The sequence below is a fragment of the Panthera tigris genome, chromosome B4 (assembly GCF_018350195.1).
Source record: "Panthera tigris isolate Pti1 chromosome B4, P.tigris_Pti1_mat1.1, whole genome shotgun sequence".
NCBI classification, from domain to species: domain Eukaryota; kingdom Metazoa; phylum Chordata; class Mammalia; order Carnivora; family Felidae; genus Panthera; species Panthera tigris.
Window position 1 is genome coordinate 82,828,659 of NC_056666.1, and position 26,174 is coordinate 82,854,832.

At 45.6% G+C, this 26,174-nt stretch overlaps 1 protein-coding gene and 1 long non-coding RNA gene across 33 annotated transcripts in view; one reads left to right on the plus strand and one right to left on the minus strand.

Moving 5' to 3' along the window:
* Positions 1-26,174, plus strand: part of LOC122240376 — a 67,620-nt gene that overhangs the window by 11,872 nt on the left and 29,574 nt on the right. For all 4 annotated transcript variants that reach the window (XR_006220010.1, XR_006220009.1, XR_006220012.1 and 1 more), the window contains one exon: positions 5,865-6,247. This is a non-coding gene — a long non-coding RNA (uncharacterized LOC122240376). The remainder of the gene's footprint in view (positions 1-5,864; positions 6,248-26,174) is intronic.
* R3HDM2 (R3H domain containing 2) overlaps positions 1-26,174 on the minus strand; it is a 162,167-nt gene that overhangs the window by 4,779 nt on the left and 131,214 nt on the right. For 16 of the 29 annotated variants that reach the window (XM_042992586.1, XM_042992581.1, XM_042992584.1 and 13 more), the window contains 12 exons: positions 24,470-24,501; positions 24,318-24,371; positions 19,884-20,116; positions 17,352-17,527; positions 12,870-12,971; positions 10,294-10,536; positions 9,831-9,957; positions 9,414-9,574; positions 8,810-8,964; positions 7,336-7,436; positions 1,978-2,147; positions 1,432-1,579 (listed from right to left, as the gene is read on the minus strand). In XM_042992586.1, coding sequence (XP_042848520.1) covers positions 1,432-1,579; positions 1,978-2,147; positions 7,336-7,436; positions 8,810-8,964; positions 9,414-9,574; positions 9,831-9,957; positions 10,294-10,536; positions 12,870-12,971; positions 17,352-17,527; positions 19,884-20,116; positions 24,318-24,371; positions 24,470-24,501 — 1,702 coding nt within the window. The remainder of the gene's footprint in view (positions 1-1,431; positions 1,580-1,977; positions 2,148-7,335; positions 7,437-8,809; positions 8,965-9,413; positions 9,575-9,830; positions 9,958-10,293; positions 10,537-12,869; positions 12,972-17,351; positions 17,528-19,883; positions 20,117-24,317; positions 24,372-24,469; positions 24,502-26,174) is intronic. The other 13 variants (XM_042992596.1, XM_042992580.1, XM_042992601.1 and 10 more) reach the window with 3 other exon arrangements.

The following is a 26,174-nucleotide window of genomic DNA, read 5'->3' on the forward strand; positions in this document are numbered from 1 at the left end:
GGGAGGAAGAGCAGATGGTTTTCTGGGAGTTAGAACTTCATGGTATGACTTTTAGGAAACTTTAGAGGGCTTTGGAGATAGATGGCAACAATGCATGCTATTCTTACTTCTTCTATGATAAGAGTGCCCATGTGACTGACTGAAGAGTTGTCTCTCTTCCTAAACCGCTTGGCCCTCAGCTGTGTATCTCATGCAAATGGGGCTTTTAGGTTCCTTTATTATTAAAGAAGGGCTCTGTCCACTGCAGACAAAAGGCCCAGGAGAAAATCTATAGACCCTTATGAATATGTTTCTTTCATTTCTTCCTTCCTTCCTTCCTTCCTTCCTTCCTTCCTTCCTCCCTCCCTCCCTCCCTCCCTTTCTTTCTCCCTCCCTGCCTCCCTCCCTCCCTTTCTTTCTCCCTCCCTGCCTCCCTCCCTCCCTTTCTTTCTTTTCTTTCTTTCTCTCTCTCTTTCTCTTAGGTAATTTCTATGCCGCAAATAGGGCTTGAACTCACGACCTTGAGATCAAGAGTCGCACGCTCTACCGTCTCAGCCAGCCAGGTGCCCCTAATTTCTTATATAGATTATCCTACCCAAACCTAGGGCTCAAGTTTTGGATTCGTGCTGCGTGGCAATATAGTGTAGTGGATAAGAACACAGGCTTGGTGTCCAACTGTATAGGTTCAAATCCTGGCTCTGTTACTGGAAATGATAGGTTGGGTATGTTTTCATCTCATTAGTGTTGCTGAGTAGGCTAAATGAATATAGGACACACAAAGCACTTCCAATAATGCTTCATATATATCAAGTACCATAGTGTTACCTATTTGTGTTGATAAATGTTAGATTTCAGAGCACTTTAAAGTTTTTAAATCATACTCCCATCTGATTTTTATACTGCTTGTGACAGCCAAGGCAGAAACGGATAAGATTATTTCCATTCCATGTGTGATTAACCCCATTTTATAGATTAGGAAACTGAGGTCTGGTTCCAAGTTTAAGTAACACGCTCAACATCATAAACCTAGTTAGTAGTAGAACTAGAACTCAAACCCAAGTCTTTTTAACCCAACTCCAGTGTTCTCTCTTCTAAAACCATACTTTTCTGACACAGCCCCACAGTCCTAGTCCTTAGGCTCAGTACCAATGTTTTAAAGTCTTTGGTTCATTAGAAAGTTCTGTGAGTTTCTTTTCCCAGCTCATAGTCACCCACCTACCTTACTTGGTAGTAAATACTAAATATGTAAAGGAGGTCTGCAGTAAGCTGACTATGGGCAGCACTAAAGAGGGGCAGGGTCTAAACAGGGATGTTAAAGGAAGAGTTGGCTCCCAGAGTTGGATGACCAGGTGCACTGTTTTCCTGCCTGTTGCTACCATCTGGATGTCCTCACTTGGGAATGGGCTGTGAAGGGTGAATTTGGCAGCAGCCAGCTCTAGTCTAACCCCTTACCCTGTGCTGGACCCCCAGGCCGGGGGAACTGTGTGAGGACAGGAAGGGGACTGAGTCCTGTGCAGACATTGCTGAGGCTGGTGACAGGAGAGGGTGCTGGAGACTGGGTAGGAGATGTGACAGGGCTGCTGCTCATTTGTGTGTTGGCCTGTAGGAGAGAGGAGCACACATTATATACACACCAAACATCCTCTGGATATACCTATGGCTTAAAATTCACCTCACTCAGAAAGCGTCCCTTGCAGAACTCTGCCAAAGCCCGGCTGCTCCTTTCAACAGCCCCCTTCGTCCCTAATTAATACCTATTATTTTAATATCCACCTTTGACACAGTGTTTTAAGTACTGTCTTAGCATTTTCAAGTATGTGTCCCTTAGCTCTTAGGCTCCTTGAAAGAAGAGGCTCTCCTCTCTTTTCTTATGACTCTCCCAGAAGAGCACCCAGGGACAGACATGTACAAGAGGCTGCTCAGTCAATGGCAAAGATTATTCCCGGAGAAGAATGTGGTCACCTCCTTGCCAAGACAACACTGGTTTGTAGGACTCACCTGGGGGCTACTGTCAGGATTGTACAGGTCTCCAGGCTTCTGCCCACGCTGGTCCATGCTGTAATATTTACAGTGACTCCACTGGACCATGGATGGGTTCTGGGGGGGCTGGGGTCCATTAGGGACGTTCAGCTGCATGACCACCACGCCTGGTCCAGAAGGTGACACTCCTGAGTGGCAGGAAGAAAGGGGCTAGTTGTGAATTCAAACTATATTCTGACCTTCCAAGTAACCCTGAGTGTGAAAGCCAGTAAACAAATCTACCCACTTTGCCTCAGGGTCACTTAAAATGTGTCTTGCCAGGAATCTGAGATAGTTGCTAATTTAGTTTCTGACTCCCTTCTCCCTGAACCAGTGAAGTCTGAGTAGAAGAGACCTGAGTCCCAGATGCCAATGCTCTCCTGGCCTTCACCCGGTGAGGGGTACTTTGGTATGCTTGGCAGAAAACTACTCCATTCTGTCAAAGTTGGGTATTACCAAATGTCCAGGTCAGATTGCTCAAATGTCTGGGCAGGGTACAGGTCCCAGTCTGGGGCCTGGGCCAGGGCTGCAGGCACGTGCAGGTTTTCTGGTAATGGCTGAAGATAGGTCGGTGATCTCTGGTTGCTCTGGAGAAGATGAGTGCACACAGCTTCACTAAGTCAAGCCAGGAAGCACTTCTTGGGCAAGGGTGAGTGAATTAGGAATGGCATGGAGCTGTAGGTCATATTCGGTAAATGACGAACAATTCAAGGTGCGGAGGCACAGTGTTTATGCAGGAGAAGCGGGAGATGAGATTGCTTATGCATTCACTCAACATTTATTGAATATTTACTGTGTGCCAGGTCCTATGCTGGGCACTGGGTGTACAACAAACAAAAGTGGTCCTTGCCCTTAATGGAATGGAAAGTCTAGCAGGGAGTCAGATAGTAAGCAAACAGCTGGCGTCCAAGTTTGAAGCACGTTCTAGTAAGGGTCTTTATCATGTAGGTGTTAGGAACAGAACTTCAGAGAGCTAACTCAAGTGGCTGGCTGTACAGTGGCTTAAGGGAGGGAGGGGCCAGCAGCAGGATGAAGAGTTAGAAAGCTACTGAAAAATAGCGAGGAGGTCCTGAATTAGACCAGTGGCTGCAAGGAAGAGTGGGAGGGTCAGACCCTCCGAAGCTTTTGCTGACAGGTTCAGGTGACTGACTGGATGTGATCCTGAAGTTTTAGCACAGACAACCAGGGGTAGCCTTACCCTCTGCTGGAGAAGCAAAGAGCTCAGTGTGGAAGAACATTAAGTCCTGAATCTTGCTCATGGTGAAAAGCAAGGTAAGGGATCAGGGAGAAGCAGTTTGAATGACAGTCCCTGCTGGGAGGGATGGGCAGGAGTTCTGCTTCCCCACAGGGGATTGTGCAGCCTGAGAGTTTGCTCTTGACCTCTCAGGCTCTATGTGTGTTGCGGGACAAGTTGAGTTCATGTGTGTGCGGTGGTAGAGAAATGGGACTGGAGGCTGCCAGCTTGAAAACCTGCTGCAGTGCTGCCGTTTTCATGCCTCGGTGCTCTTAGGCTGCCACTGCTGCCGCTGTCACGTTGCTTCCTGTGACGGGAAATGTTGCAGCCTCTGCCCTGGGCACCAGTCATGCTGGGAACTGAGCACGATTGCTTTTCTCGGGTAGCATCGGTCAAAGGGAAGGAAAAGAAGCGGCAGGAGGCCTGAGAGCAGCTCAGGAGACGCAGCATCTGTTGAACCCTATTCTCCAGTCAATTTGTGGCCCCCCACCCTCTGGGGTTCATCTAATCAGAGAGCACAAATACTCAGAGCGACAGGCTCGCCTCTCCCCATCCTCTGCCACAGGGGACAGGGTATTCATCAGCGTGGCTTGTAGGAGGGCCACCAGAAAATCGAATAGCTGTGGAGTGTCATGCATTTAACAACTCCCCCCGTACTGTAGTTGCTCTGGGCATTTTTTTCCCCATCCTAAGAGCCCCACCTGCTCCAACATCCTCTACCAACAAAATTGCAATTGACCTTATTCAAACACCTCATTGCTACCTGAGGGGGCCAACACAAAAATAATCACATTTGCAGCTTTCTAGAAGGCAGCTCATAATCTGAGCCTAGTGCCTCAGGCCAGGAAAGGGTGGGGGACATGTGAGTGTGCAGGGTGTGGGCATAAGCAAGGCGGAAGATCTTTCTAATACCAACATGTAGCCATAAGGAGCTATTAGAGGGCTCAAGGGGAGGGGGAAAGAGAACAAAGCCCTCATATATTTTCTCTGATCCCAACAAAAACAAAGGCAGGGTTCTCGGTCGGTGGCAGCCTTGGTCCTCCCCACACTGAGTCCTCCCCCGCTGGCCTGAAGCATTGTTCCTTCACTCAGCCGGGACGCAGAGCACTACGCTGATGAGCTGATTTTTATGCTTCTCTTCCTCAAGCCAAAAGCAGGTGGCATCCGTTACAGCTGAACTGTCGCTACTTTTTAAATGGATGTGACAATAAAAAAAGAGAATGAAAAAGAAAGGAAGAAAGAAAAAAAGAGAGAAAACCACCCTATTGCCCAGTGACAACACTTCCAGATAATCAGGGGAGGGCTGAAGTGGGAAGGGGGAGAAGGGGGTTGAATAAGGAAATCAATTTCAGCCTGAAAGCTCTGAAAGGAGAGGGGACGTGTGAATGGCTTTTTAAGTGGCATCATTAAACCTGGGCAGAAAGGTCGATTGGGCAGAGCAAACCGCATAAATACAAACAGATGACATTTATGTCTGGCAGAATTGGTTTTTGTTTAGTTGTTTTGGTTTTTTTTTAGTCACTGAGGTAGAAGACTCATAAGACTTCTTCCTTTTGCCACCAAGAATCAAATCTATGGAAAGGAATGGCCAGAGAAATAATATCCACAGGCATCTTTCCCATATTACAGGATAGAATCCAACAATATCTTGGTTTTTTCCCCCTCTTTTGGTGAAGGGGAGGAATATCTTCAGGGAGTGGGAGAGAAAGGAGTTAGTCCCAGCTTTGGAAACCCCTCAGCTACAAAATGAGCCAGTAAGTATGTGAGAGGCTATTTCTGTATATACCTCACTCTGGCCATGGTGCTGTGTCACTGTGAGTTGGGAGTCTGTGTGTGTACATCATTGCCATTTCATGTCTGTGTGCATCTTCTGCAGACAAGCACCTCTGTAGAAACCTCAAGGGACCTGCGGACCATCATTTTAATAGGAAGAAAAGTGTTTCCTGGGGTTATAATGCTATCCAATATCATAGTGGAAGAATTAAGGTCCAGGCCTGGGGGTAAACTGGGCAACCACAAAAATGTATTAATAAACCAGAACAGTTGTTCCAAGAACAGCCAATCTTAATCCCTGCCTTTATTTTTGGAAAAGTGACCATGTTGCTACATGGGAGAAAGGCGGGTGACTGTCCTTTGAAGGTGACATAGCAGCCCTTGTGGGCTATGCTGGCCTTCTATCTTCCTAGTAAGAGGTAAACTGGAAAGGAAGGAAGAAGCAGCACTTGTTTCTTTTCTTCCACCTCCTCTTATATTTCCGTGAGTAGAGACTGAAGACTTTTAAAATCGATGATGTGGTGCCTATGGGTTTCTTACGTGACATGGATGGAACAGGAGGGGGGCGGTCCCATCATCTAGGAAGAGTACAAAGGATCAGAGAAGCCTCGAATCAATTAATCAGGATAGTTTGGAAGAAAGGACATATAACAGGAACTTCCAAAGTAAGGAAACTAGATGATGAAGAGGGCTTCCTCCATTTCTATTGAGTTGGGAAGAGTCCAGATGATCTCCTTCCAATCCCAGCCCAGACCTCTGGTGCTGCCAATTTTCAGAACAACAGCTGTTCCGGTTTGCTTAACCTAGCACTAAGTCCAGAGCAGGTAGTGAAAAACTCTTCTCACTTGGTTTGTTTCAGATTCCAAGACAGATTCATCTGAAGGTGAAGAGACACAACCACAGAGACCCAATACATATACTGATATACCACGAAGGATTCACATAAAAATGCACATACAAGTATAACTATTTGCACATACACACACTTGTTTTAACAAACAAGAGAAAATGCCCTGCAGTAGTAAGCACCACCAGAGGCTACAGCGGTTCTTGGAGCTGATTTCTACAATTTCCATATCCTGCTGGGAATTTCAAGGTCAAGTGCCCCCAGTGGACACTTAGGAGAAACAGCTACAGACCAGGAATGTAATAAAGGGTAAAGGCTGTTGAATTTAAAACCTCTCAGCCTGTGAGAAAGCCACGTTTGGTCTGGATGAAGGCAGAAGTCACTGCTCCTTGAAGGTAAGAAGAATTGATCCTGTCTTATGAGCAAGATTAATTCTGGAATTCACTCCACAGCATCTAACTAAGAGTGCGAAAACTCTTATGTGAAAATCTTATTTCTAAAATGGGAAAAACTGTCAAAATGCTTCCCTCTCACCAGAAGAGGGCACTCTGATATCCCACAACAGAGCAGAATGGGGATGGTTGGAGGCTACATTAAGATCTCCTCCCCACTAGAACCCCTGAAGCTGCTTTAACTGCAGGGTAATGCGGTGTCAGGGTCGGGTAAAAGGGAAACAAACAAGGGTAGCTGTACTTGGTCTGCTGGGAGAGTTCTTGGCAGAGGCAGAAAGAGACAGGCTGCATGGTATAAGCCTATTCACTTGATAGCTGTCCCTTCAAAGAAGGCCTTTAGCTATTTAACACGATATTCATTTATTTCCCACTGGAGGGAAAGGAATAGAGTACAGAGACCTGTTGAAAGTGTGATATTGAGGATGCAGCATGGGTTACGAAAAGGCAAAAGACCCTAGTTCAAGGTCTACGATTGTGACCTCAGGCAAGTCATTTATCCTCTTTGAGTCTTAAATTTCCTCTTCACAAGGTTCTGGTGAGAATTAAAATGACACAATGTATGTGAGCACAAATGAAAAGCAGCTAAACAAATCTAAGATAGGACTTAAAAAGCATTTTATCAGCTTCCTCACACTCACAACCAAAAAGTAAAGCTGTCTATAGGAAGAGTGAGTGCAGGAGACAGAGGTAAGCACTTTGTGTCTCAAAGGCACGTGAGTGGTGAGTGTAATGTTGGTTTCGGAGGGAAGGAAAAAAAGAAAGAAAAAAAAAACAAACCCACAAGGAACCCAATAAAGTATGTGGCTTCCCAGGGATAGGATGGGGCAAACAACCTCATCTCTCACGAGGTCAACTTTAGCACTCCTGGAAAAACACCAGTCAGGACTCTGGTCTTTTCTTGTGATGGTGTTACAGCTGGGGACAGAGCCAATCCAGGAACTCTCCCACCCTTCCCAGCTCTAGAGCACAAGTCTTTCAGCAGCGTTTGCTCTTGCCAGTACCCAAGACCCTCTAATTCTTTATTCTCTTACCTGAGTACTGCTGTGGCATCTGTGGTGGACTGCAGGGAGAGGGAGACTGAGGCATCTGGTACTGCTCAGAGCCGGGAGGCTGCAGAAACCCTACAGAAGGGCTGGGGGATGAAGAGAGTAGGGTTAAAGTGGCGGAGGGAGGAACACAGCTCCTGGCAACCAGCTGCTGCTTCCCAGGCCTCCCCTGTGGGAAGCAGAGGCAGCTTCCAGCCATTCCCAGACCAATTTGCCATGCAATTTCTAAAATCACTCATCAGTTCAAAGTTAATTATATATATTTGTAGTTGATCATCTTTCAATTAGGAAGCTGCTAATCAGTGCTACAGATGGAATGTTAGTGACACATGCTCTTCCCAACAGTGTGGAAACACCAGACATATCCACGTGCACACATGCGCGCGTGCGCGTGCGCGCGCACACACACACACACACACACACACACACACACACACACACATTCTGAGAAACACTAAGTACCAAAAACAGACACACAGTGCTAGAGAGGGATGGGCAAAAAAGAACTAAGGAGATGTGTGATTTAGGATGTTTACATAACAGCAGAGTTACCTAAAGACAAGTGGGGAAAAAACCTTCACAAACTCAAGATAAGGTGGAGACATACATACAAAAAGTAGTGAACATATACACTGAGAGAAATACACAGAAATACATATAGGCCCAGACCTGACTTCTAGTCCCAGCTCTACTTCTAACTAGCTGGTTGACTTTGAGTAAGTTTCTTAACCTCCCTGGCTGGAATTTCCTCATTTATAAAAGAAGGGAGAAAAGGAAAACAAGAGGAGTGGATTAAATATTTCTAAGGTGTCTTCTACCTCTAAAATTCTATAAGGTATGACCTATACTAAGATATATATAAATAGATACACCATCTGAGATTCATCCACGGATATAGAGTTACGTAGAAAAATTTACATATATATACTCCAATTTGCATCTTTTAATGGTTTTTTTTTTTTTTTTTTTTTTTGAGAGAGAGAGAGAGAGAATGTGCACATGCAGGGGAGGGGCAGAGAGAGAGGGGCAGGGGGAGAGAGCAGGCTATGCACTGTCAGCGCACAGCCCCACTCGAGGCTTGATCTCACGAACCATGAAATCCTGACCTCAGCTGAGATCAAGAGTCAGCTGGGCTCAACCGAATGAGCCACCAAGATGCCCCCAAATTGCTTCTTTTAATGATGAGCAATCTCTATCGTATAGTTCTAAATCCCACCGATTAGAAAAAACAAAAAATGGGGGACATGATGAAGCCTCTGTCTTTGAAGCAGGAATTTTTTTCTGCTGATGAGCTCTTATTCACATGTCAAGTCAAAAACGAGACAAGGAGAATGAATTTCCTCATATTCTACCTGCTTTAGGGCACACTGGAATCTCTACCCTTGCCCTTCTTTCTTAGGTCAGTGGAAATAGCTGCTGGTCTATGGCAGATGGGCCCTGACTCTCTGGGAGTCCTCACCTAGTACCGTTCTGCTGAGCCGGTGGGATCATGCTGTAGTACACTGGTACGCCCCCTGCTGGGAGTGCCCCTTGCACAGATTGGCTCGCAGGGACCAGCATGGGCTGCTGGAAAGGCGGCTGGACCACATTCTGCGAGTCATTACCCACTGGGACCTGGGTAGAGATGAGAAGAGAATGACCACTTGTACTCCTAATGAGTTCATCCAGACAATGGCCAAATAAATCATCACTAGACTAGGACACTAACTTCCTTCCCTACCTTTAGAGACTCCTCCTACTCACCTCATCTGCCTAAAGAAAATACATACAGAGCTATCTCCCTTTGGGCATCTGATGCAGAGAAAGGAGCCTGATTTCCTTTAGATCTTACTTTTCTGGGCCATATACTCATTTGCATGGCTGTATAAAGACCAAACAATTTAAGTAAAGACTCTTCTCAGAATCTTTGGGCTTTCTCTCAGAGGAAAAACACCTACAAATTCTAAGGGGAAAGTGAACAGTATTTTAGTGTTGGGGTTGTCACACTGGCTAACGTGGGAGACTGTCTTCCTTTTCCTCATCCCAAGGACTGGGTGATCTTTCCCAGTACAGAATGTACCCACTTGGTAAGAAGGCAGTGGAGTGTACTGAACCACCAGGCCTTGCATCTGGCCCCCCATGCTGCTCCTCTGGTTGCTGAGCAGGCCCTGGTTCTGTGGCTGCTGGACCCCAATCATGCCTTGGTAAGCCGCCTGCTGCTGGTTAGGCATCATGGGCTGTAAACCTAGGGATGGGCAAGACATAGAAGACATTAGCTTAGCATGGTCTCAACAATGTTTAGGAGGTCACATTCTCTCAGTAATTTCCCTTTTCCTGTCTATTTTACCTTTTCTTTTTCTGAAGATCCTGGGTTCCTCCTGGGACTAATCATTCCTGCTGTTCTTTTTTTTTTTTTTTTTAAACAAGGAAGGTACTACTCTCTTTCCCAGTCTCTGCCCTTCCCCTATTCACTGCCTTCTTACGCCAGCAGTTCCTCTTACCAGGCTGCTGGGATGGCTGAGGCAGCTGTTGACCACGTTGGGGGCTGTAGGCCACCGGGTGAGAGAGAGGTCGATATTGCTGGTTGGAGTTAGGATACTGTCCAGGGGGATAGTAAGAAACCTGGATCTATGGTGAGAGGAAACAGATATGTGAGAGGGGCCCTTACATTCAGCCCCAACATCCCAATTATGAAATACATCAGGGTAAATAGCCAGAAATCTGTAGAGATATTTGGACCTGCAATCGCAGAATTCATATACCAGTATGAAACAGAACTGGAAGGATTTATGTTATAGAGAAAGACGATCTTCCGACTAGAAAGACAACTCTCAAGTGCAAGGTGAGGTAATGGAAGTGGGGATAGGTACGCCCTCGGCTCTGTCTAAACTAGAGGAAGGAAGAAGGATCGTAATCGTGGACAAACTCAATTAGTGATTTTAGCTGGGAGCCCATGCTGCTCACCTGTTGAGGGGGCTGCATGTAGCCCTGGGGCGGCAGGACTTGCTGAGTAGGAGGCGCATGGCTAGAGGGGGAATAGTTGGACGTGGGGAGGGGCTGTCCTGTAGAAGCCATGATGAAGCTAGTCTGCTGAGGGTGCTGGGAGATAAGCTGGGGCTGGAACAGAGCTGAGGATGGGTCAGCTGCTTCAGTAGAACCTTGACGGCTAAGGCTCATTTGTCCAAAGGGGTTGCTGAGGTCATCTGCCTGTTGAGAGAGCAAGGGAGACTCAAGGACTGAGGTCATATCAAGCCCCAAGTCTTTGGCTTCAACACAAAAACAGACAGACAGACAGCTATAGCAACCCTCTCTACAGCCTTCCTTCCTTACACCAATTTGGGACACTCCTGCCTCCATGCCCTAGGAGGTGCTTTTTAGCCCTAAGCTTCTGTCATGTGGTGTTTTAAATTGCTATGAACTGGGGGTGCCCGGCTGGCCCAGTCGGTGAAACGTGCAACTTTTGATTTTGGGGGTGTGAGCTCAAGACCAACATAGGGTGGAGAGATTACTTAAAAATAAAATCTTAAAAAAAATTGCTATGAACTGAACAGCTGTGTAAAGCCCAACTCCAGAACCGGACTCCTTACCACATAACAATGGCCACGGTGACTCTGATCTTTATTAGAATTGGTCCTAGAGGGATGGGAGCAACAATACAACTTTCTATATATATAAAAACAGGACAAACTAATGGGTTAACAAGAAAAAGATTGTAAGTCCTTCTTTTCCTGTCTTCCAGTCTCCAACCATACAAAAGGCCCTATACTGCCATAAATCCTGTTTTTATAATAAAGGACCTAGATAAGTAACACCTCGAATGGATTAGGGATGGTTAGGTTCTCGTGGCTCCCCAGCTTTGCCTATGCAGCAAAAGGACTGGTGGGCTCCCCCTCCTGCTGCTTATCTCCTTACTCCCTCCTCTTGAGGTCATTTCCACCTCTGTTCGCTGACACTTGCCTAGAGTTCTCCTGCCCTTCAGGAACTACTTCCAATTCTCACCTCTGAAAGGAGGCCAGGCTGAGTGGCCAAGGTGAAGGGCAAGGAGGCTGACAGGCTAGTCTGTAATTGCCTCCTCGCTCAGCCTTCTTCTCTAAGCAGCAAGAGGGATGGTGTTCTGCCTCTCACTTGTATGATGATAGGTTAGAATTTGTTAGCTTCCTCGTTCCTTCTGCTTCCCGGACGGTAGTTGACACACACACACACACGCACACACACACGCAGAGCAGGACTTCTTTTGAAAGAGGAACTGGTAGAAAGAAAAGGCAATGCTTTCCCGTGGTTTCACTTAATTTTCAGGAATCTGATCTTCAAGTTAGCTGTTCTGCTACCTTAGTGAGCAGGAATAGATGATAAGAGGACTGGATTGCAGATAATTTTGAGGTCTACATTCCAAAACTTTTCAGAATGGAGATATAGGCAGAAGGAAAGAGGGGATTCTAGTGAAAAATTAGAAGGGGTGTGGGGTGCCTGGGAGGCTCAGTTGATTGAGCAGTTGACTTTTGGTTTCACCTCAGGTCATGATCTCACGGTTCATGATTTCAAGCGCTGCATCAGGCTCTGTGCTGACACAGTGCACAGCCTGCTTGGGATTCTCTGTCTCCCTCTTTCTTGGCCCTTCTCCCACTTGCTCTTGATCTCTCTCTCAAAATAAATAAATAAACATTAAAAAAACCAAAAACCAGACAGGTGTGGTTAACACAAAATTAAAAATAATCAGGGCTCTGATAACCATGATAAAAGTTATCAACTATGGGGCAGGCACCTGGGTGGTTCAGTCGGTTAAACACAGAGGACTCTTGATTTCGGCTCAGGTCATGATCTCAAGGTCATGGGACTGTGCCCCAAGTCAGGCTCCTCGCAGAGCATGGAGCCTGCTTGGGGTTCTCTCTCTCTGTCCCTCCCCTGCTCATACTTTCTTTTTCTCTCAAAATAAACAAACATTAAAAAAAAAGATGTTAAGTTTAAAAAAAAAGTTATCAACTATGAGGTGGATCAGGTCTTCACAGGATTTGTAGCTAGGGTACAAACAATTTAAACAGCATGTGCTATGCTGTGGAAATGGCGCCTTTTTTTTTTTTTTTAAATATAAAATAACACAGTAACATAGGGGAACATTTTAAGTTTGGACCGATGATACCAAACAAATCTGCAGTTGTGTTTTTACCTTCAAAGGAAATGACAGAAAACCATCCTATATGGGATAAACTGGGTTCTTCAGACATATCCAGGGAGGAGGAGGGATGAAAGATGCACACAGTAGAAAGACAAGGAGCCCAGGTTAGAGCAATATCCAATTCTGTACCTCTCCCGAGACTCAGGGGAACCAGTGCTCCTCTCTGTCTTACATTTAGGCATCTTTTGATGCCACAAGTGCTGGGATGCGGCCACCAGAATGGAACATAGCTCAGCCTATGCTGGCCCTTTGCTCAAGAAGATATGCCTTTTAACATGGCCCTCCAAAAAGTACAGCTGCTTTGTCCCAGACGGACCCACAGACATACCACACATGGACACGACAAAAAGGGGAAAGGAGTTTATACCATGTTGTACTGCTGGGGCGGAGAGACTGGCAGAAGGACTTGGGGACAGGAGCCTGGAGAGAACTGAACAGGCTGCGGAGAGGGCTGCAGAGCTGGGACTGGCTGTGGACCAGCAGAGAGGCATGTGGAACAGGGAAGAGAAAAGGGAAGTGCAGGGAGAGGCAGGGGGAGGGAGGGCAGAGGTGGGGAGGGAAAGGGGAGGAACAACAAGGTTAATCATAAAAAAATGTCACATGAAGAGCAAGTCTGCTGAGCAGACTGGAGACCAAGCCCAGGACAGCCTGTGGCTTTCGCATCCGAATCGACGACAGATACGCAATCTCTCCTATCAGGAGAGGCCTGCTGCAGTGCATACTCCACCCATTAGCTACTCAGAACTCTGCAGTCGTTGAGAGCAATCTTAGGACTCTCAGAGGCGGTGTGTCTGCTGCCTGATTCCAAACACGGCTTTTCCCAGAGCATTTTTTCTGAACATACGACCCCTGGGGAGCACGACCATAACCCTCCTTGAATGCCCACTTGAGAAGGGATTCCTGCTTTTGTAGGAGGGGTCATCCAAGGTCTGGCTCAGCTTTCCCGGCCACACTCCTGATTTCACACCACAGCTCTCCTGGAGGAAGAGCTCATTCACAAGGATCGTCTCCCTCCCAAGGGTACAGAAGGAAATAAGAGCCAGTTTATGCCCAGTTCCAGCTACTTCCTCCTGCTCCATGATTGTTCTGTGCTCCTCCAGGCTGTGAGGGCAGTATGAAAAATGCCCCCATAAGCAAACAGGGAGGGATGTGGAATAAAATATAAATAGCCTTGCTTTAGATTTTGTTCCTTTAGTCCCTTCACTAGCCTCAAGCAGGAGGATTTGTTTATTAGGAACATGATGTGTTCTAAACCAACTAATGGGGAGTTATTTTTTTTCTCTCTTCTTCCCCTCCAGCCATTTCAATCACTTCTCCTGGAGAATCGGTTCTCTAGCTGTAGCCCCTGGTGGTAGATGAGGTGGGAGAAAAGGAGAGAGGCTACGAAGAGAGGGGGAAATAACATTTTATACGTTGTCTCATTTACATACATATCTCATTACAGACTCACAGTAATCCACAGGGAGACAGGATCGCTTGTATTTGCAGTTAAGGTAGTAAGGCTCAGAGAAATTCAGTCACACGTCCAGGATCACACATCTAATGTGGCAGAGCTGGGATGGGAACCTAGTTCTGCCTGACATATTCTTCCCACTCCACTCTTAACAGTAGGGAGCGGGTGAAGGAAGAAGTTAAACAGATTTACACATTGTTTTGTTTGTATGATTCTCCTCCCTCCTTCCAAATTTAGAGTATTAAGAGGTATCAGGGACCAAGGTGTCAATATCGTCTTTTGCCATATACCTCCTGGAGACTCTTTCATAGAGGGGACTAGCAGTTCTGGAGGCAGAGTCCGGGAATTAGAAGACCTCCAAAACAGAGAAAGCTCCTGATACCTGGAGTTTGTTGAAAATAAAATGTAAGTCATCTTGGTTAAGAAAAAGCTCCTGAGAATCCACTGTGAGACTGGGGGAGACATTACCGCAGCCTTGATAGACTCCCAGCTCTCCTGGCATGCCCATGTTCTGTGAGCCAGTGGCATTTCAAATGTAACTGCTGGCCAAGCTGCTAAGCATGAGCTCCTTGTGCTGGTAGCTTTTAAACACGTGTTCTATTACCCTGATCCTCTCCTTTCTCTTGGGTAAGGGTCTACTATGCTTCAGATCTTACATCCTTTGGGGGAGAAGGGGTAGCCATAGGTACAGCTGCCTGTTTTCCTCACATTTCTTACACATTTGAGTAAAAAGTAAAGAGGGAAGAAATGATGCTCCTCTCGTAGGCCTCTTTTGACTGAAGAAGAGTAGCGGTAAAAGTATGTGTCTCAGTGCTGTTTTTAGGTTCTTCCACCACTACCCTCAGCGACAGTTCTCAGACAGTCTCAAACACCAGGGCTAGGGAGCTTCCGAAATACCATGAGGAAGCCAAAGACTGGCCATGAGGGATATGACTGCCACCTGCTGGTGAATTCTGGGCTAGATCGCTGGCTCTGGGCTGCCTGACTTGATTCCCAGAGGACTCCTCCTTTTCAAGTGGTCCACTCTACCTTAGGTAAACACAGCAAAAGGTAGCCACTGGCCCTTTAATTCTCAACCTCACCCCTTGGTTTTACATAGGGAGGTCTGCTCCAACAGCGGAGGCCTGCCAGGAAGGGAAAGTTTAACATAGTTTCTAGCACTGTCCCCAGGCCTGGAACACAGAGCTTTTCTTGCTATTTCTCCGAAAGGAAAACCTTTAGAGTCAGCACGGTGGCATGTATGTGTGTTGTGGTTCCTTCCTTCATCCCTGCACTGTTGCAAACCATTTGTGAAACTAAACAATAAATATGCTGGGGCTCAGCACCTTGAGACTGGAGAGCCACCAGTCCTGAGAGGGAAAAAGAGAAAAAAACAAAGAAAGAAAAAGGCAATAGGAAGAAGAAGGGATAGAGAGAGAGGGGGGAAAGTGGAGAGGAAAAAAAAGAAGGTATAAACAGTGGGGTGGCGGAGGCGCCTGGGTGGCTCAGTCCATTAAGCGTCCGACTTTGGCTCAGGTCATGATCTCACGGTTTGTGGGTTCGAGCCCCGCGTCGGGCTCTGTGCTGACAACTCAGAGCCTGTATCCTGTTTCGGATTCTGTGTCTCCCTCTCGCTCTGCCCCTCCCCCACTCTCTCTCTCTCTCTCTCTCTCTCTCAAAAGTAAATAAACATTAAAAAAATAAATAGTGGGGTGGTGGTAGTATATTAGCCACCATCATTAAGTGCTTCAGGGACACCAAACCTTAACCAGGAAAAGATCTTTTAGTTTGGAGTTTGTGATCACAGTTAACCTTAAGAATGGATTTCTGAGGAAACAGAGATCTCCAATCTACAGGGCCTAACCTAGTACCATACCTCCTGCAGGAGATCAGTCAATATCAATGACTGACTCTCAGAACCTCATGATCCAGAAGCAGGGCCAGAATCTGAGTAAAAGTTTGGGATTTAGGGCCAGACACCTAGACATTCTAACATTTTTTCAGTCCCAAATGGTTATTCTAGTGATCTCTTTATTCCTTTCCCACTCTTGTCTGTTTCTACATATGGATGGAAGTAGGAGGCAGATGAAGACTAAGACGGAGAAAAGGGAGGAAGACTGTATTAAAATACACACATTTTAGAAAACTCAAACACTGGGACCTTAGAAAAGTGAGGCACACACAGAAACACAGTAGGAGATACCCAGAGAGAGAGAGGTGTACCCATTTATAGGTCTGAATGAAGACACAAATGGAATGCACACACGTGTGCCACACCTCTGTACGGAGTGAGGTAAGCTGACATGAATGAGACTTAATGAGATAGATGGTGATCAAGCAAGAACAAAAGTCAGAACTCTAGAGAAACTGACTTAGGGGCCAAGCTAAAGGCCTGGAATGATCTGCATGTGGGTTACATTAAGACACAAAGCAGGGTTTCCTAGATCATTACAATATCAGAATGGGGTAATACGGGGCCATCCTGGGCTCTTTGCAGTCTAGTTTCCAGTTCCTGGGGTGTTAATGCTTGTGATTTGCTTCTTTTACCTATGGAAGAGATAGAGCTGATGCCAAGCTGAACTGACTAAGCCCAGAGGCAAGGGAGCCTGGGAGGTGCAATGAGAAGAACTGTAGCAGTAGAGTGCAGACATACGGGCTTTCTGACTGGCAGAGACCACCGCCAGACATACCCCAGGCTACAGGATGGACTCCACTCATGAGCAGCTCTGCTCAGAGTATCAGGGAGACCTGAACCTACAACACTGATGTCCCAGTTTAGAATAGGCTCGGATTCTGATGCTGAAGACTTGTGTGATCTCTACAGAAAGGAAACTTCACGCAAACCCTACTTGATATTAATATCTACCAGTCCAGCAACAGAAGGAGAAAGAGCTCTTTCGTGGCATGGGAAACAAAGACAACTTTGGGGGGATTGTGCCTTATGGCATATGTATGGAAGGGGTCTTGAGTAGATTTCCTTTTCTCAAACCCCAATCCATAAATATGTGTTTGCGGGTCAACAGTCACATGAATACATCCAGCTGGTTATGGTGAGAGCCATGATTTTTTTCAAGCTCCATATATGGATGCAGTGAACAAAATCGCCTTGCTAATTACACAGGATGTAGAGGGAGATGGGGTACAGCAGAAATGTGGAATGGGGTAAAAGATCCCACTGGCAATTCTCAGGAAGAAAAGGAAGAAACAGAAGGCAAAAAGCTCCCAGGCTGACTCTAAGAGCACTTTGGCCAAACCCTTACCTTACTCTTCTCTCCCCACAACTAACAAATAAGAAACGGGGGAGCGAGTGGCAGGTCTCCAACAACAGATCTTTCCTGCCACCCACAGCACAACAGACATGACTGTACTTCCAGAGCTTGCTTGAATCAGAGCGGAGGGGCTCTGCTGGTGACTCACCTGTGAGATCATGTGATTATTCAAGGGTGGCTGTTGCTGAGGCGTGGGTGGGAGCGCAGGAAGTTGCTGCGGCTGTGGCTGTGGCGGCTGCTGCTGGGCAGTACAAGGGAGAAGGCCCCGGACAGACTGGGATGAGGTGACCTGGTTGCACACTTCTGGGGCACCTAGCGCCAAACCTAAGGCAAAGAGGAGACCCACCAAGAGTTGTAAGCACCAGCCGTGAACATGCCACCCTTGGACATGTAGGGTGCTACTCCTGCTCTCCTGTTTCTCTTCACTTCCCTTCTGTCCATTCCCCCACTGTCTTGGGAAGATCCATGAATGAGCACAGATATGAATGAGCAGCTGCCCTGCTGATGGGAGTCCTCATCTTAGCAGGTTTCTGTTCCCCGGGAACAGTAAACACCGCACCCGTCGATACTGGATTTTGGAATTGAACAAAACGTGAGGCTGACAAGCTGCCTCCGCTGAAGTACCAAGAACCTGTCCAACATGACCAGACAGCTGAGAACATGACTGTCTGCTTCCCGGGAAGGTACAGATTCCCAGTCCTGAAAGAGACCTGGCTTCTCTTGGATTTCTCCTCAACTTGCAGCATTTCACAGGAATTGCTGAGAAGGCAATCTGGCCTTTCCAAGCACTTGCCTGTACACACACATACGCACAACTGTCACCCAACTATTCTTCCCATTTCCAGGCTCTCCAAGTCATGCACGCATTCACACAAAATACTTCTACTAAGTATCTGCTATGTGCTAGGCATTGCATAATGAACTGAGGACTCAAAGGTGAAGAGAACACAGTCCTTTCCCTTAAGCAGCACAGGATCTTCCGAAAGGAGATGGACGTTCACACAGCAATTACGATCTGATAAGGATAAGGGATACATCAGTGATATGAACAAAGTTGTATGGAAGCAAAGATGAGAAAGCAGTAACTCACTTAAACAGGAAGTGGGAGGAGAAATGGATTTGCAGGATGAATAGAAGGCTTGTTAGACCAAGGAGGGATGAAGCTAATATCATATTCAAGAAATGGCTGGAGGGCCAGAGGAGGAAGGATATCTGGGAGTAAGACTGAGATGGCAAACTGGGGTCAGGAAGCAACGCTACATTAAGTCATTCGGATTTTATTATGCCAGGAATGCAGAAACATGAATGTTAATTTTAAGAGACGACTGACACGATTAGATCTGTGTTTTAGACTAGTAAACCGGTTCTAAAAGGGCTAAGGGTGGAGCAGGGAAACCAGCTTGGGGGCTAGCGTCATACCTAAATAAAAGAAGATAAAGGCCTGGATAAAGGCAGAGGCAGTGGGGTTAGAGAGGAGGTAACAGAGAAGGCCATCAGAGACCTAACAGAGGCAGAATCTTCACCACTACTGATGTCTTCTGAGGACAAAACCTACAGAACTTCTGGGATGAGATGCAAGGATTCTTCAGAGATGGGAGGAGGGTGAAATGGAGGCCCACTGGGTATAAAGAGCTAAATACCCCCTGCTAAGAAAGAGTACAATAGGAATAAATGGAGAAGGTTACATTGCACATCAGGAGAGCTGAAGGGTGGTTACAGGGCTGGCATGTGGAACATATGCTCCTCCTCAGTGACTGGGCTCCAGGGAAGCAGCCACAGCATCTCTTGCAGTTGTGGCCTATCGGTTGCTACCAATTAATTACAAACAGCTCAACTCCAAAGGTTCCTTCTGCTCAACCAACCCTCTTTATAATCTCAGAGGCCACAGAATGAAAGCAGTATCATTCTCATCTTAGCATACAACTTGAACTTGGGCTGACAGGGATGCCCAGCCTTGGTCTGAAATAAGATAAAATAATCTAATCGCAACCTTTTATTTATTTTTCCAATTAGGAAAGAAGGTTATAAAGAAAATCGGAGAGAGGAATCAAAAAACAGGGGATCCAAGAAATCAAATTTCTCCTCATCTGGCTATGTTAGCTTTCCAGGACACAATACTGTGAGAGAAATGTTTTGTTAGAAGTAAATATCAGTGATTTTTTTTTTTAATTTTTTTTTTAAGTTTATTTATTATTGAGACAGAGAGAGACAGAGCATGAATGGGGGAGGGTCAGAGAGAGAGGGAGACACAGAATCGGAAGCAGGCTCCAGGCCCTGAGCTGTCAGCACAGAGCCTGACGCGGGGCTTGAGCTCACGAACCGCGAGATCATGACCTGAGCAGAAGTCAGACGCTTAACCGACTGAGCCACCCAGGCGCCCCTCAGTGATTTTTTTTTTTTAAACATTTATTTATTTTTGAAAGACAGAGAGAGACAGAGTGTGAGTGGGGTAGGAGGAGACAGAGAGGGGAACACGGAATCCGAAGCAGGCTCCAGGCTCTGAGCTGTCAGCACAGAGCCCGATGCGGGGCTTGAACCCATGAACTGTGAAATCATGACCTGAGCTGAAGTCAGGTGCTTAACTGACTGAGCCACCCAGGTGCTCCAAACATCAATGATGTTTTAGAGGAGACAAGCAAGAAATGATGAGCATGACACTGAAGGACAGAAGCTGTAGTACCTGGCCTGGAGATCCTTCCTGCACTGCCACCTTTACTGCTCCCGATGCTGTCCCCTCGGGTGAGGATAGAGATTCCACTGAAGCTGCTGGCTTTGGTGACAGGGGGCCGCATGCTCCGGACAGAGCCGTCAGAGTCTGTGCTGCTCCAAGGCCGTGGCTCCAGGGATTTGAGTTCGCTGTCTGTGCTGCTTTGGCGGCTGCTTGAGGTTCGGCTCAGCCCCTCACGGTTCCCCCTGCAGAGACCACAGTGGTCAGAGCACCCCCCACCTACCACTTCGGCAGAAGGGCTAGGAGAGAGTTCATTTCTATTCCTTCGATAACAAAGAAGGGGTGAGGGTTGGGAGGAGGATGGACACTGATTTCTTGTTAGTTGGCTGGCCAACCAAGACTTGCTGGGAGCAGACAGAACAAGATCCAGTACAGTAACAAAGAGCACAGAGGCAAATCTGGAAGACAGTGCACTGGCAGCTAATTCAATATGAGACCAGAGGTGGATGGGAAACCATATACATGATGCTGAGATTGGCTGCGGTCTCTTCCCCTGCCCCCGCAGGGATCCCACACATGCAGGAGATAGTGGGGAGCAGAGGGGTACCACCTCCTTCTAGGAGTTCTTAAGACAAAAGGACTCCTAGAAGCTACTATTGCTAGAAGGCAGGGGTAGCCAATGACATGGATAAATATAACAGGTCTTCCACATAACATGTGTCAAAGCCAGCAGAGGTACCACTTTTCCAGGAGTGGGAAGAGGACTATATTCATTAACGGGTCACTCTGGAAAACTCAATCTGATAGTCTAAAATTGACCCAACCTGTTTTGTGGCAATTCTGTGATGGTATCTATAAACTACTGGTTCCAGGGTCTCTACGGGCTAAAGTCTTCAACATGATCAAGTAAATATGCCCTTGGGACCCAGGATGGCAAGGAGCAGGGGGCTCACTGTGCCCACCTGCCACCATATTAATAACCCTATTGCCCTAGGCAAGGCACAAGGCTATTGAGAAGAGGGACTCCTCCTCTCTTATTTTTCTCAGGAAGCATCAGGGTTATCCTGATGCTGTAATCACTGCCTAGGATCATAAACAGTTGTCCTCAAGACAGATGGGGTTGACCTAAAAACCCTAAGTCTTACTGAGCTCTTACTGCTTCTTAATAAGCAACCAAGAACCAGGAATTTTCCTTTCATATCTCCCACCCCCAATAAGTTCTGAACTAAAGAAACCAAAGGCAACAATTACAAAGGTTTTGGTATATATACTGGGGAGCAGGTGAGCAAAAATCATAGTAGTTTGGGTTCCCTCCTTTGCACTACCATCCCACCTAAAGCAAATACAAACGCCATCCAATCCCCTTAGTTTCAAAGACACGAGGCTCAGAGTTATTCTCATTAAAAAAAAAGGTGTTTTCTTATGAGGGTAATATTAAAGAAAATACCTTTCTTCATTAGAATACCTGCTCCAAAGGTACTGTAGGGAAAATGGGCAAAAATAAAGACTAGGGTCACTATTTTAAGTTTTGGTCAAGGCAATCATGGTGGGCTAAGAACAAACACACTGGCACAGCTGGTTAGGGACATGCTAATTCTTCTCCGAATCCCAAGTGGATATGGATATATATATATATATATATATATATATATATATATATATATATAACCTCAGTGCTTCTATGTAAGAGTAGAGAACTGGAAAATATCCCTGTCTCCCTAAAACTTTATCCCTTTGTCTTGGGAATGTCAAAAGTAGGATGGGAAACAAGAAAGAAACATAAATCAGGGGCTCTCCAGGAACAGAACCAGACCTGAAGTGAGAGCCAATAGCTCCGACTCAATGGACAAAGGCAAGCCTACTGAGAGGACTCAATAAAGATGTGTCTGTTTATGGGGCAGCGGATACAGCAGTGGCAATGGGTGAGATTAGAGCTTGAATTTTACAAGACAAGTCCTAATGGACTTTTACACTTAAATCAAACACAGCACTATCTTTTAGGACAATTCTCCCATTTACTTTCTCTTTCTACTAGAGGTAAACAGTGATGAGTCAACTTTAAACCAAACACCCTGGGAAGCTTGAGCCAAAGTGGCAGCACTTCTGTACTCATCCAGTTCCCCCAAGACGATGATGGCCAAGTGTTCGAAATGTGGCTAGTCTGATGGTCTAGCCAGGGTTCGTACACTACACCCCCAAGAGTTAGGGAATCTGAGTTGTGTATTGGCCAGGAAAGAGATCAGTTTTTCTTCTCTACAACTAAACCATGTCTTTCCACTTCACTAAACATAAGGCAACTAGGGAAAACTCCCAGACTCAGTTCTAAGCCCTGGATTGGGCTATGTGTGTGTGTTGGAGAGATGGGGGTACAGGACAGAGAGCATTCACACTTCATACTCCTGTAAAATCAAAGCTGACCTAGCTTTCATGAGTAGATTTATGATGGTGAAAAGTTCAGTTTATCAGGTCTGAAGAGTGGGTAGGGAGGCCTGTGTTAAGAGGTGACAGTAAATGTCAGTAATGGCTTATTTATCAAATGGAATAGAATCTTCCAAAGAACTAGGAAGTTGCCCTAGTTATTGCCAAAGTGAATGATGGAATGTGGTATATCAGTATTTGTGTCACACACTTGGGAAGAAAGGTATAAAGCAGTTAGAGAAGACCAGCTTCTCATCACTAGAATTCTGGACTAGTACCCAAATAGAAGACACCCCCTTCAGAGTCCATGGAATTGCATATTAGATGACCTAGATCTTTAACCAACACATAGTATGGAAAGCAGCAGCTTACAAGGAGATATGGATAGGACAGGGTTATACCTGCTCACTAGATCCTTGGAGCTATTATCAGCACAGTCTGATGTAGTTCAATGCTCCACAGCACTGATAAGGGCATCATTCTTAGCAGTGAATCTGAATTAGGGTTCCAAATGGAACACTACTCAGAGAGGAAGGGGTGATATTTGTAGAGAGCTGGTGTGGTGTGGTGAAATAACACTGGACAAAGAGTCCCAGTTTTGCCACTAATAGCCACATAAACTTAGGTTAGCTACTTAATTTCTCTGCTTTTGTTTTCTTTCTTCCGTGTAAACCAGCTTACCAAATCAGGACACTGAGAAATCTGAATCAGATACAGTATACTTTGGCAACCATAAAGCCCTGTGCATTAGCATGTGCAAAGAAGTTTGCTTAAAACTCCTGTTTATTACAGATATTCTGGGCTGATTCATGACCTTGAAGTATACAATATGGAACAGGAATTTATTTATTTTTTTTTTGGGGGGGGGATCTATTTTGACCACCATGAACAATGCAGAGCCTTTACTGCCTAAGGGCTTTCCGATGGACCTCAGGGTGGGATGGTCTAGGAAAAAGAGTTCAGAGATATGGGAAAGGAGATAACGCCCCCCTTCAAAGAATGAGAAATCTTGTGATCCAAATTTCTATGTGGTCTGACTAACTTTAGAAAGGACAGGGGGGAAGGGACAATTGAAGTGCTGGGAATGAGAGCTCTGACTAATCTCAGTTCCCATCAAGCTTAGGATTCAAAAAGAAAGAAGCCCTTTGGAATGGGTTAGACCTGAAGCCTAATATTGAATACTCAAGTTTTCTCTACTCTATAGTTGTCCTATCGGTAAAATGGGAAGAATATACTTAAAATCAGTTGGTACCAGATAGGGTCCTAATGAAGTGCTTCTCTCATCACCGCATTGTGTGATCCTCTAGAGTAGGACTGAGAGACTGAAATGAAAGGGAGATTCTCATGACTGCTTTGTGGAAAATGGAGAATATTAGGCCTGAAGAAGTTAATATAGCAGCTTTCACCAATGTTAACAGCAAGTCATGGGCAGTCATATAAAAAAGATATGCTCTAAGTCCATTCTAAGGAAAAGAAGTCTTTTCTGAGGTCATCTTACACATTATGTTGTCCCAAAGAGAAAACTGCATAGACAGAGATGTTTGTTTTTATATGTGTGTATGTGTGTGTGTTCTATTCTTTCTTAAAGACATAAAACATTCCCTACGCTGGGTCAGGGATAAGCTCTTCACACCTTTCATAGCAGAAAACGTAGCCAGAAGATACCCATTCTTTTACCTTAATATAAATACATGTTGAAATCCTCCCCAAATGCCCAATTCCAGCAACTTCTGGAAATGAGCAGTTCCTATCCCAGACACACCTATTTGGTCCCCTTCACCACCTATCCATGACTTAAAATGAGATCAGCAACAACAAAAATAAAGTCATTGAGCAGGAGCCATTTCTTTTTTAATCGGGAAAAATATCCAATGTTGCAAAAACCACAAAGTGAATTATTCCACAAGCAGCCATGCATGGAGCAAACTCACTCCGCTGAAAAGATTACAGCAAAACAAAAACAAAACAAAAAAAGAGAAAAAAAAAAACAAACAATGACAAGGAGAGATATAGATCACACAGAGGTACCTAAAAATCTGCCTTCTCTTGTGAGAGCTAGAAGAAAAGGCTTCTTTGGAGAGTCTGTTGGTTAACATCAAAGAAAAGCATCATTACAGGATTATATTAACCTCACTGACAAAGCTCAATGAGAAGCAGGGAACATGCTAAGTGGTACTAACCTGATGTCATTTAGATATCCGTTCTGGCCAGTCTAGGTGAAGGGGAGAAAACGGAAAATAACTTATAAGAAAACAGCATGGCATAACCGAAAAGGGTGTCCGTGATGCTATGAATACCCAAGGTCCTCAAACCACGCTCACCCCCCAACAGGGAGAGAGGGAGCAGGGACAGGATGACCCACACCCACACACCCAATCTGACCTCTCACCTTTAGTGGGAAAGAGCATTCAGTGTTTTTAGCCTTCCCACAGAGTGTTAAAAAAAAAGAGACACTGATAAAAGTGGGAGTATGGAAAGGAGGAAGAGGAAAGTATTAACCTATTATTTCCTTTTTAGTTCTAAATTTATTTTCCCTAAGAGGTAAAGCCGAGCATAATAATTGGTGTGCTTGGTCCTAAAGAGTGTGATCAAGGGAAGGGAAAAGGGAGACAAGAGAAAGAAATTTAGTTTTTTTTTTTTGGAAGTCATCCTCAATGACTATTCCATTTCTATCCTCCACACTGGCCAAAATGAAAGACATTCTGACCTGAGACCCAAGGAGAGTAAGAAATTGGGGAAGCAGGTACTTTTTCGGAGCCTAGAAAAAATGAAAGAATTAAAAGCCTGCAACATTCCTTTTGGGGATCGTTTCCTGACAAAGCCACTGAGCTGAGTGAAGTGAGCATTATGATGCACTCCCAAGCCTTAGAAAAAGGTACCAAGAGTGTCCAGCTGCTGAGCAGAGTGGGCTCCGTGCAGAGCAGAGCCTAAGTGGGGCAGCTCTCCCAGTACACAGCTCAGGCTCCAGAGAAGGTTGCAGCGGCAGCATTTCCATCCAAACACCCTTCTTGCCACTTCCCTTTCTTGTTGGCCTGCCTCTTCCTCCCATTTGCCCCTACCTACGACTCCACCCTTAATCAGCTCCCTCTGACTGGCCAGGTTCCTCTCCACAAGGGAATCTCGAGTATGGTGGGCTTTGGACATGTTTCCTTGTCTAGACCTTCTGAGATTCCTGATGCTTTTAACACAGCAAGAGTTAGGAAGTGCTGAAATGAAAAGTGGTAAATCCACAAGGATTTAACAAAGAATACATAAATTAGTAGAGGCTTGAGAGACTGGAAATCAGGAGAAAAGGAGAGAAGAGCTAACTGTGATTTTGTTACAGTTGTACACACTTATGTTCTGGTGTTCCAAATAGCCCCAATACCGTATTAAAAGCTACTTGTGCTTTCAGAGGCTCTATGGCTTTGCTAATGGCTGGCATGGTGGGACAGTCATTTACCATGTGTCAGGGAAGCAGAGCAGCACATCACAGATAGCTATACTATGATATCACTGGTACTTCCTAATCTGAAGAGCCCAGAGCAGAGCAAGCTATTGAGAGGTGGTTTACTTTAGGGGTTAAGTTTAGGTGGTTTACTTTAGGAGCCAGACTGCTTGAGCTCAAATATCAACCCTTTCACTAACTAGAGCTCTGATCTAAGATTACTTAACCTTCTATGCCTCAGTCCCTCATTCATAATGAGGAAAATAACATAACCTACCTCAAAGACCTAGTGTGGATTAAATACATTTATGCAGAGTGCTAAGAACAGTGTCTCAAAGATAGTAAGCACTATATAAATGTTTGTTATTATCATCCACCAACCTGCTCTGTCCACAACTTAGGGTCATCGTCGGCCACAGCCATGTACAAGTGACCTCTCTCCTCTCATTCCACCCAAC